At 34.6% G+C, this 12,500-nt stretch overlaps 1 protein-coding gene across 4 annotated transcripts in view; it reads right to left on the bottom strand.

Annotated features, from left to right (window-relative positions):
* Positions 1–10,012, bottom strand: part of LOC137653549 (retinol dehydrogenase 11-like) — a 26,115-nt gene extending 16,103 nt beyond the window's left edge. For 3 of the 4 annotated variants that reach the window (XM_068387036.1, XM_068387052.1, XM_068387062.1), the window contains exons 1-4: positions 9,833–9,990; positions 4,062–4,192; positions 471–563; positions 1–107 (exon numbers count right to left, since the gene is read on the bottom strand). The exon at positions 1–107 is cut by the window's left edge and continues 18 nt beyond it. In XM_068387036.1, the coding sequence (XP_068243137.1) occupies positions 1–107; positions 471–563; positions 4,062–4,185 (324 nt within the window). In that variant the 5' untranslated portion in view covers positions 4,186–4,192; positions 9,833–9,990. Of the gene's footprint in view, positions 108–470; positions 564–4,061; positions 4,193–9,832 lie in introns of all 4 variants that reach the window. The other variant, XM_068387043.1, reaches the window with a different exon arrangement.
* Between the last annotated feature and the right edge of the window lie 2,488 nt (positions 10,013–12,500).

Genomic DNA, 12,500 nt, shown 5'->3' with positions numbered 1-12,500 from the left:
CTCATTCCGTAGGATCTGTCGACAGAATAATCGAACGGAGTCGAGATTCGACGTGTCTAGATATTCGACCACCACATCTTTGTTACCCGTATGACCGATAATCTCAGCTGGAAAACAGAATGATCATCTTCTTTTATTTTAAGCTCAATAAATATATCAGGTAATTAACTGATTAATACGAATATATGGAGCCGTTTTAAAAACGAGCGTAACTTTCTCCCTTCATTTGTTTATTTAAACATGCATATATATATATATATATATATATATATATATATATATATATATATATATGTGTGTGTGTGTGTGTGTGTGTCTCGGTGTTATTTCACTTTTATCTAATAATACATTTATTTTACTTATCTTATTTATCTTTCTTATAACAGTTAGATAGTATTCCTTGACAAACATTTCTATCATGTCGTCAATTTCTCTTTCCAAGCACCGGTCAAAACAGGGTGTCATCTTACCTGCGACTTTTCTGGCTTTGATGAGATTCCTGCATGCAAGGATCACACGGGCACCTCGGCTAGCAAATTCCTTGGCTGCTTCCTTCCCGATCCCTGAAAGCGTTAAGTTTTGTGTTGTAATGCAAAATAAATGCTTCTATAAATTGTTTATATGTTTTAGACATTGGTTTAATGTTTATGTACAGCGTATCTAAATATATGCAGTATATATAAATATATATATATATATATATATATATATATATATATATGTATATATATATATATATATATATATATATATATATATATATATATATATATATATATATATATATATTTATATATATATATGTGTGTGTACATATATATATATATATATATATATATATATATATATATATATATATATATATATATATATATATGTATATATATATATATGAGTGTGTGCGTGAGTAAATATTTAACCCTATTATAATTTCATTTTGGATGAGGTAGTACCGAAAGAGTAGAGCTTTCGAGTTTTTTACCAAGCCTTTAAAGGTAAGGTTACTAACTCGATACCGTCTTCTTAATCTCATTAAAAGACTATATTCATTTACAACTACTATGGGTTTCACAGACAGTGCAAGTGCGATTTTTTGCAATTCTTCTGTAACGAACAGTCGTATCAATACGAGATGTTGCTATAGGGTATTACACCCAGTGAGGAAATTTATAGGGGTAGCCTATAATGAATCGTTAATTATTAATTATAAAGACACTTGCCCCTATGCCAAAGGGCAAAATCTCAATCATCCAGTCACAAAACCGAACAATAATATACAGAACCTCTACGACCACCCCCTCCCTCTCTCTCCTTTCATCCCTCACCTGCTCTCCCCCTGCTTCAAGCTATCTCTCTCCACCTCCACGCCATCCATCCCTCTCCGTTCTTTCCCTTCCCTTCATGCTCTCTTTCTGAGAAGGTAGCTTAAGTTGCAACTTATTTTGTATGATTTTTTTTTTATATCAAGCACTCTATCTATATATCTATCTTATCTAATTATAATATTTATTGTTGTAGATATGGAACAATTCAATCGGTTGTTACCTATCAGGTGACTGACTGCTTTATTCACTGGTTTGCTCATCTCTCTCTCTCTCTCTCTCTCTCTCTCTCTCTCTCTCTCTCTCTCTCTCTCTCTCTCTCTCTCTATGGTATTGGTTATGTAAATAATTATTAGATTGATAGAAAAAAAATCGTAAAAAAAATATGTTTAAATCAAAGCAACATTCAGAGAGAGAGAGAAAGAGAGAAAGAAAGACGTAGGGCAGGTGAGGGAAGAAAGGAGAGGGGAGGAAGAAAATGGGGGTTGGAGGTGAAGGGGGTTGTAGGCAGGCGGAGCTCTTCCAACCTGGTGTTCGTTTTCTTGCTTGGCTAATGAGTTTTGCCTCTTGGTATAGGTACAAAAGTCTTTATTATTTACAATAAATGATTCATGATACTCCTATAAATTTCCTTACTGGGTGTAATACACTATAGTAAAATCTCGTACTGATACGAGTGTTCGTTTCAGAATAATTGCAAAAAATCGCACTTGCACTGTCTGTGAAACCCATAGTAGCTGGTAGTTATAGAGCTACTCTGGAATCAAACTAACACCCAGAAATTATCAGCCGAGTACTTGACCATTTATAAATATGGCTCGAAGTGAGACAAAATTAATATAAATTGGAAGGACAAAGGGTAACTGTGTCTTAGGTAGCCGAAAGCTATGGGATTAAAGAAGGGGTAGAGTTTACAGGGTTAGGAAGGCTCTGGAGGTGTGTGAAAAATTACAAATGTGTCAATTGTAGGACTGTTTTTATAGGACTCGGTTTTTAGTAACAAAACTTATGATATTGATTGTATGTGATCCAGGAATGAAAAAGAATGAAAAGGAACTATTTTGTGAGATTGAGTCTGTGCCTGCCAAGTTTTGGTAGTCATGAAAATTTGGTTGTGTTAGGAGATTTGAATGTAAATGTTGCCGACTGGTTTGGGGTTCCTGGAGTATAGGAGATTAGAGGGGATTGATTGTTGGAAATACACTGTTTCCAAATAAGGATATTGACAAGTATACTTAGTAAAGAGACAATTGTGAGGAAAAGAGTGCTTAATTTTGTGTTAGTAGAGATTAGATGTAAGAGTAAGTTGTTGGTTGGGATAGGAAGAAGAGGAATGGCTGAAAGCATATTTTATCCCAATTTTGTTGAGCCAAGATTTGGTAAGATTGGTATAGCCTACAGTCATTTGGATAGGAAAGTAAATTGTGAAAATGGGGCTATGATTTTAATTTAAACAAGTGAGCTAGATTAGAAGGAAATAAGAGGGGCATATAAGGAGAAAATCTAACTGTGAGCTATGGTATAAGAAATGGATTTTGAAGTAGTACTGTATATGAAGGATTTTTAGAATTTAATGCTGCGGCCATGATAATAGCAAGGGGTATTTGTAGATATAATAAGTGGTAGAACGAGGAATTAAAAGGTATAGTAAAAAAATTGTTTAAGATGTGGTGATATAACTAAAGAGAAGAGTTGGTGTATGCAAACAAGAGGATAGAACAATCAAGAGTAAAGTGTGAGAGTAGGAAATGGCCATTATGTATTTATACTGAGTATAAAAAATCCAAAGGAGAATAAATGGAGAGAGAGAGAGAGAGAGAGAGAGAGAGAGAGAGAGAGAGAGAGAGAGAGAGAGAGAGAGAGAGAGAGAGAGAGAGAGGGAGAGAGTTTAGTGAACAAATGAATCTCAGAGCGAAAGATGCAAGTTGAGAGATGCTATCCAATATGAGCACAATCCTGGGTTGGGGAGTAAGTGTTTTGAAAATTTGCTGTATAGAGAATATAGGTTATAAGTTGGTCTGAGCTATGCAAAACTTGAAAGGGTTATTGTTAGTCTGAAAATGCTTATGGAAGTGATAACTGAAGATCCAAGAAATGCATTTAAGGAATTGGAGAAAGGAACGACCCGCAGCTAATGAGCTTTAAAGTGAGATGATGCAGTACATCGGTGGCAGTGTGATCGAGAGGTAGACCAAGGTCTGTGAAGTTGGTCTAGAACTCTAGATGAAAGGAAGGTTTCAGTGGATGGGTGGAAGCAATAATTGGTTCGTTGTAAAATGGAAAATGTGCTTAATGTGACTGTAAGAGAGAGAGAGAGAGAGAGAGAGAGAGAGAGAGAGAGAGAGAGAGAGAGAGAGAGAGAGAGAGAGAGAGAGAGAGAGAGAGAGGGTTACTTTGTAATAGACAGGGACATGATTGAGAGAATAAAAAAAATTGCAAAGTGAGTTTCAAGAGTTACATCTTTCTACAAACCACAATTATTGCCCAATTTGAAAGTCCATGTACTGACTTACAAGCCAGCACATCTCACTCTTATTCTTCGCATGCTGCCAATTACTAGAACACTAGATTTAATAGTTTTCCCCGTTACCGTTAAGCTTTGGAATTCTTTCTCTGGCCAATATGTTCTAATTTCAAAAGCAAATTCATCTCTTCTCGCTCTCCCCTGTATTTTTTCCACCATGAGTTCTTTCCTTCAAAACATGATGTTGTTCCTCCTCACGGCATTCGCATCCTTACCTGCGGATGCACCAGTCACTATGACAGTCTTCCCAACAAGTTGCTCTTTCGAGTTGCATCTTCCAGAACGGGACCTGTAGTACCACCGGACTATCAGGAGCACCACAAACGTCGTCAGGATCATCTTCGTTCTGCAAAATGTGTAATAATAATAATAATAATAATAATAATAATAATAATAATAATAATAATAATAATAATAACAAGGGCAATCAGAAATTTCAGACCTCCGCCAATAAATATAGACAACATTTAACTAAACTCTACGTACATCGCCTCCCACTTTTCATGTGCTAACTGTACAGTAGAAGGTGAAAACACCAATGTTGTTCCAGAATCATAATATTGATCCGTATCAACTCCAAAATTTCATGGTTTCTTCCATTGCGTAATATCTATCCAATGTTAAAATTTGGTGAAAATCCAATGTGTCATTTTCTTTGGACATAATCTTTAAAATTGTGAAAAATACAAATTCGGATCTAGAATCCTAATCCGGTACCGGATCATCTCCTAAAGTTGATGGAGCATTCCATGGCTTTAGATCTATCATTATTTTAATGATGTTACTGTTCTTAAAATGTTTTATTTTTAACTTTTTCCTTTCCTCACTGGGCTATTTTCCCTGTTGGGGCCCCTGGGCTTATAGCATCCTGCTTTCCCAACTAGGTTTGTAGCTTAGCAAGTAATAATAATAATAATAATAATAATAATGGTGAAAATTTCGTCCAAATCCGTTCATTTGTTCGACGTAATCTTTAAATTTGTGAAAAAGGCAAATCCGGAACTGGAATCCGGACCATCAAAATTTAATAGGGTTGTCCATGACCTAAGATCTATCTGTGGTGGACATTTCGTCCAAATTTGTTGCGCAGTTATGACGTAATCTCGACCACAGACACAGACAGACAAATAAATAAGTAAATAACCCGACTCGAAAATATAACCTCCTTGGCGGAGGTAATGATATCGTCGTTTATCTCTGATCACAAACAAGATAACATGTCAAGAAGCACTATGAGAAACTAGAGAAAGAACTAAATAGATTCATAAAGAAAAATTTTTTTAGTTTCCCTGAGATCTTAACTAATTGCAGTGACATAGCATTTTGCTTTCTTTATGGCAAAGCCGTGATTTCAAATGTACATAAGTGATCAATAGCTCTCAGGTTTATTTATATACCAGTGAGAATCATTCTACTTCTTTTTTCTAACCTGAAATTATATTTATTTATAATTAGTCTATAATAATACGGTGTGTGAGTATTTCCAAGCTAAACAAGACAATGTTTTTTTGGGGAGAGGGTGCAATTCACCAACGCCTTTTGCTTCAAAGAATTCCTTTCCCCAAACTTCACTGCTTACAAACACACACATAAATTACACACACAGTATATATATATATATATATATATATATATATATATATATATATATATATATATATATATATATATATATATATGCATACAATATTACTTGCTCAGCTACAACCCTATCATAGCTAAAAATAGCTTCTACCCTTACCAAGAGGAGAGTAGCCAGTAAAAATTGCAGTGCTGTAGTTAACCCCTTGAGCAATGAAGAATTGTTTGGTAATCTCACTGTTGTCAGGTGTATGAGGACATATGAGAATATGTAAACACTAGGCCAGACTATTCGGTGTAAGTGTAGGAAAACGGAAAATAAGCCGTAACCATAGATATTATTATTATTATTATTATATGTTATTATTATTATTATTATTGCTAGCTAAACTACAACCTTAATTAGAAAAGCAAAATGCTACAAGCCCAAGGACTCCAATAGGGAAAAATAGCCCAGTGAGGAAAGGAAATAAGGAAATAAATAAACAATATAAGAAGTAATGAAAATTAAAGTAAAATATTTTTGAAACATCAACAACATTAAAACAGATATTTTATTTATAAACTGTCAAAGGACTTATGCAAGCCTGTTCAACATAAAAACATTTGCTGCGAGTTTGGACTTTTAAAGTTCTACTGATTCAACTACCCGATTAGGAAGATCATTCCACAACTTAGTCACAACTGGCATAAAACTTCTCGAGTACTGTGTAATATTGAGCCTCATGATGGAGAAGGCCTGACTATTAGAATTAACTGCATACCTAGTATTACAAACAGGATGGAACTGTCCGGGAAGATCTGAATGTAAAGGATGGTCAGAATTATAAAAAATCTTATGCAACATGCATAATGAACTAACTGAACGACGGTGCCAGAGATTAATATCTAGATCAGGAATAAGAAATTTAATAGACCGTAAGTTCCTGTCTAACAAATTATGGTGAGAATCAGCAGCTGAAGACCACACAGGCGAACAATACTCGAAACAAGGTAAAATGAAAGAATTAAAACACTTTTTCAGAATAGATTGATCACCAAAAGTCTTGAGAGACTTTCTCAATAAGCCAATTTTGTGTGCAATTAAAGAAGACACAGACCTAATGTGTTTCTCAAAAGTAAATTTTCTGTCGAGAATCACGCCTAAAATTTTAAGTCATACAAAGTTAAAGAAACATTTTCAATGCTGAGATCCGGATGTTGAGAAGCCACGGTCCTTGACCTACTAACAATCATACTTTGAGTTTTGTTAGGATTCAACTTCAAAAACCATAATTTGCACCATGCACTAATTTTAGCTAGATCTCTATTAAGGGATTCAGCCTCCCCAGATCTACATTCAGGAGATAGAATTGATGAAAAGAGAGTAACCTCAACTGCATATGCAACAAGCTTGTTTTCTAGACCAAACCACATGTCATGTGTATATAGTATGAAAAGTAATAGGCCAAGAACACTACCTTGAGGAACACCAGATATCACATTCCCATACTCACTATGGTGCCCACCAACAACTCCTTGCGATCTATTACTTGAGAAATCAATAATGATGCTAAGAAACGACGCAACCACTCCCAACTGTTTGAGTTTGAAAACAAGGCCCTCATGATTAACACGTACTGCATTGGATACAATGTAGTACTATCTGGCCAATCAAAAGATCCACTAACTCTCTATGCGGTAGTATCTCAACGTGTGGCTGGTACCCTGGCCAACTGCTATAATATATATATATATATATATATATATATATATATATATATATATATATATATATATATATATTAATAATATATTTACATATATACAGTATATACATAATGTATGTATATATATATATATATATATATATATATATATATATATATGTATGTGTGTGTGTGTGTGTGTGTGTGTGATTAAGTCTGTATGACAACGTATAAACATTAGTGAAACTTTATTTCCTCATGCAAGACTTGTGAGTTCCGTGTTATGAGACCTTTCTATCTTAAAAAAAAAAATCTTAGAGTAGAATTTAAACTGCTTGAAATAGTAACTACTTTATCTCATGTGAAATCACATCAACCAATAGTGACTTAGCTAGTTTCTTTTGAGCTCTGATCTAAATATCTTGAAATATGATCAATATCTATAAAAATATTTCGTATTCTTGGTCTCTATCTATTTGTTTATCTTCGTTTTAAAGACAGTAGAGTTAAAGACACTATTAATTAGTTTCAACTAAAAATATTGCAACTAATTGAAAAATCAACTTGAAAAAAAAAATTGACGCATAAAGTTCTCAAAAAGATACAGGTCTCTGATTTTGTATTGATGAGATTTTGACCGTATATGAAGATTATATCTAAAATTCAAGTCTAACTGGGCAAACCTGCCCCGTTTTAGCGAAAAACGAAAAATATTTGTCCTCTTGAGAAAATTTTTTGGAAGAAATGTACATGCATATGTAGAAAAAAAAAAAAGAAGAATGTTACCATATAAAAAGGTAGAAATGTAGTCAAGCAAATGCCGAAAAGGGAGGAAAGTTAGAACAGGCAAACAAAATTTACATTCTAACGAGAAATTATCACTTTAAAATACCCAAGATTATTTTGATTCCTGCGTAGTTTAATATCTTTCGAATAATTTTCTTAGCTCTTGGCCATTTATGTGTATGTATGTATGTACACACACACACACATATATATATATGTATATATATATACATATATATATATATATATATATATATATATATATATATATATATATATATATATATATATATATCATTATCATCATCTGCCGTTACTAGTCCAATGCAGAGTAAAGGCCTCAGACATGTCCTTCCACTTGCATCTGTTTATGGTCTCTTTATGCCAGTCCACGCCCGCAAACTTTCTTACTTCGTCAATACATCGTCTTTTCTTCCTCCTTCTGCTTCTTTTGTAATATCTATGGTTGTGGTGGCCGATGTGGTAACGTCCCTGATTAGTGAACGCCATACTGGGGTTCAAGTCCTGCTCAAGCTCGCTAGTTTCTTTGGTCGCTGCAACCTCACCATCCTTGTGAGCTAAGGATGGAGAGTTTGGGGAAGCCTACAGGTCTATCTGCTGAGTCATAAGCAGCCATTGCCTTACCCTCCTTGGTCCTAGCTTGGGTGGAGAGGGGCTTGGGTGCTGATCATATGTATGTATGGTCAGTCTCTAGGGCATTGTCCTGCTTGATAGGACAATGTCACTGTCCCTTGCCTCAGCCATTCGTGAGTGGATGTTTTTACTTAATTAATTATGGATGTGCGACATGTTTCAAGATCAGGCGCCCCAACATATTTACCCGAAAATCAAGACTATTTTGAATGTTCCTCAAGTACAAAAGTAAGCATTCACCTGCAACATTGGGAATAAAGTTCATATGACCTTCAGTATGTAAACGCATACCACATTATAAGTATTGTAGGCTACATGAGCACATGTATATTTACGTCCTTTATGTGCCTGTGCATACAGTATGTCCGTATTCAATTATCAGTATGGACACTGCACAGGGTAGGTTTTCTCAAATTGACACGATTTCTTTTTTTTTTTTTCTTTTTACCGCAACTGAGTATCGATTTACCAATAAGTTGCTTTTACCAGACAAACTTGCGAGTGTCTGGATTTCCCAATCCTACTTTCTCTCTTAATTCTACTTTCCCAAGACGTTAAATCCCTTCTATTCTGAGGAAAATAAGAGAACGCTAAAGAGATAAAAATAAATACTAGGTAGGCTATTCATGTTTGTACATATTCATATAAAAATAACTTTGTCCTTCTGTCAAGGCACATTTTCTCTGACAGAGAGTGGCTTCAGAAAAATAATTCGATTCAATTTAGTAGAGAAAATTACGAACAGCATATGTCCAGTGTCTTTCAAATTTTTTAAAGTGACCATCATAATCAATTCCATTATCAATTCAAAGATATGTTTTCAAAATTTTATTCAATGCAGATATTAGTGAACGTTTTTAATACAAGGAGAAAACTTGGACATTGTCCTGCTTAGTTACCATTAAATGAAAGACGACAAAGAATTAAATCAAAAGGTCAGTAAAGGTGAAACTTGAAGCAAAGTAATTTTTTCACTAAACTTTAAAGTTTAGAGCATTGATATAGGATCTTGAAAGATCCCATAAAAATAAATTTCAGTTGAAAACGTGCACATGTACTTTCATCATTAAAAAAAAAAAAAAAAAAAAAAAAAAAAAAAAAAAGAGTACGCTACAATGTCGCCCTGAATTATTGAAACGAATTTATACAAACAAAAATCAGAACATTTAGCCATAAAGAATGATTAAAAATACAGGCAGAATAAAACGTTTAGCAATCGAGAAATATAAATGACAGTCTCTCAAGACGTAATAGGACCAAAACATGGAATCACTAACCGTATCGTGGAGTGTAGTCTAAGCACTAACCGTATCTTGTGAAGACGACCGAAACATCTCCTTGGGCTGCACCCCTTCAAGCCGCCGCTAAATGACTGATGAACTGAATGCTGAGCGGCGATTCCCAAGTCGCCGGACCGATCTAGCAAGTACTGAGCTTGCTTGGTGGTCAGACCTGTCGCTTCCACATTGCACATATAACTTGTTACCAGAGTTTGACTCTCGAAAATAGAAGGGATCTTATAATTTGTTACTTTTATTTGTTTACTCTCTCTCTCTCTCTCTCTCTCTCTCTCTCTCTCTCTCTCTCTCTCTCTCTCTCTCCTTAATGACACGAGTTTTTCATGCGGCAATATCAATTCACTCAATTATTGATTAATTTCGTAAGAAAAACTTAAAATTAGCGTTAGAACTCAAAGAATAGTATCAATGTTCGATCGTTTCTATAAAAGTATATAATAATCACTAAACTCTTGTATGAATAAAAATGGAATACAAAATGCCATAAATCATAATACATCGATTACAGTTCATGATATCAAAATTATATCAGCCATCGTAATTCAGTCATCTACAAGACTGTATCCCATTGCCCAAGGTCTTATGCTATGGACCTTTGGTGCATAAGCATTGTGACGTGTGTTAATTGAAGACAGTTTAATAATGATTTAGTTTTCTAAACTATGTCTTTATGAAATTACTGAACGTTAACTGACGAAAGACATAAATTGTGTGTGCGTAATATGCTAAACCAAATGAAGTTTCCACCCGGAGCAAAATACATTGGATTTCCGGATGATTTGTTGAATGGTGAGAACATTCAAGAATACAGTAGATAATAAAGGGTTAAACAAAAAAACAAATTTTTTTAGATAAAAGGAAAAAGAAACATGCAATCCATACCTCCATATTCCCCGTCAGTGAGCAATGCCTTCAGAGCACCTGAAGTAGTGCGCTGTAAGTATTATTAAAGGATCCTTGCCCGGTCAGTTCGGTGCCCAGCTACACACACTTTTTAGTTTTTTATCTTCGTAGTCTCTGCCTTTCTTCCACCTTGCCATACAAAGCATTTTAACTTTTACTTCTTATTGCAACTGGGGAGTCCCCCCCCCCCCCCGTTGCACTTAGGCGCTAAATGGCCTTCTCGAGCTCAGTACCAGAGCATGTGGCTCAAATAATATGAATTAGATTAAATACCTCCTTTCCTTGTTTTGATACTACAAATGTTCGTGGAATTGGTAAACAGTCACAGAAGAACCTATATCCTTGTACAGAATATACTGTCTGAATGTATACTCATTATTAGAAATAAATTTGCATCCTCCCCCTCATCTGAGAGGTTTGGGGAGATACTTCTTAACAGATCTTGTCTCAAAAGAAAGGGTGCTCAGTTATGAAGCTTGCCTGCATCTAGCTTCTGGCCCAGTACATAACAACACCTGCACCCCAAAGAAACAGTCCATTCTTCCACCATTCATCACGATGTTCTAGCCACCAGTCAGAACATTATGTATTGCTTCAAACCAAAGTACCAAGTCATGTACAAGTCTAAACAGACCAGGTACTCCATTTCGCCATCACTTGGATTGGCCACAGCTTCTTGCGTGCGTGAAACAATAGACTTCATAATGGACCGAGTTTATAGGGATACAACTACACCCACTCTCAACGTCCCCGAGGCCTCTCTCCGTGCATTATTAGAAATATGCACAAAGAAAGCCCATTTTACTACACATAAGGGCCATATATATATTCAGAAAGATGGCGTTGCTATGGGGTCCCCTTTAGGCGTCCTCTTTGCTAATTTTTATATGGGAGTAGTCGAGGAGAGAGTTTTTAAAAAAATCAGCAAACCAAACCTCTATGTACGCTACGTTGACGATACTTCCGTAAAAATGGCCAATGTGGATTGCATGGAAGAACTGCAACGCATTTTCGAGGAATGCAGCTCGCTCAGGTTCACCCTCGAGCACAGCCTCTCACCTTCCTTGATGTCCTTGCAGAGACAAACAATAATAGCTTTAATACCTCAATGTACACCCAGCAACAAAACTGGTGTCGCCTCGCCAGACCCGACTTGGATACATCATGTCCTTCTTGCCCTGAAAGGTTGAAAGGTGGCCTGATGTTTAAACAACCAAGACATCGTTAGGATAGTTCGAATGTGAGGAGAAGGGTAATTACCGATATCAGTCAAAGAAGTGCGAGGATTGATGATATATATATATATATATATATATATATATATATATATATATATATATATATATACAATATAATATATAACCACAATATATAATATATATATATATATATATATATATATATTATATATACTATATATAATATATATGAATATAAATATATATATATATATATATATATATATATATATACATACATATATGAATATATATATATATATATATATATATATATACATATATATATATATATATATATATATATATATATATATATATATATATATATATATGAAAGAGATTGAGAGGTCTTATCTTATTCATTTAAGAAATGAAATCGTTTTCGGGAATAGTTATCGAAAAATATAATCACACCGATATATTTGAATTCCTTATTGCATTTTTCTATGGAAAATCCTTAAATATTGTGGGAACTGACTGTTCTAATTAATATACGTGGGAAT

The sequence above is a fragment of the Palaemon carinicauda genome, chromosome 1 (assembly GCF_036898095.1).
Source record: "Palaemon carinicauda isolate YSFRI2023 chromosome 1, ASM3689809v2, whole genome shotgun sequence".
Lineage (NCBI taxonomy): Eukaryota > Metazoa > Arthropoda > Malacostraca > Decapoda > Palaemonidae > Palaemon > Palaemon carinicauda.
Note: the sequence above shows the minus strand (reverse complement) of the source record. Positions and strands in the feature narration are given on the sequence as shown.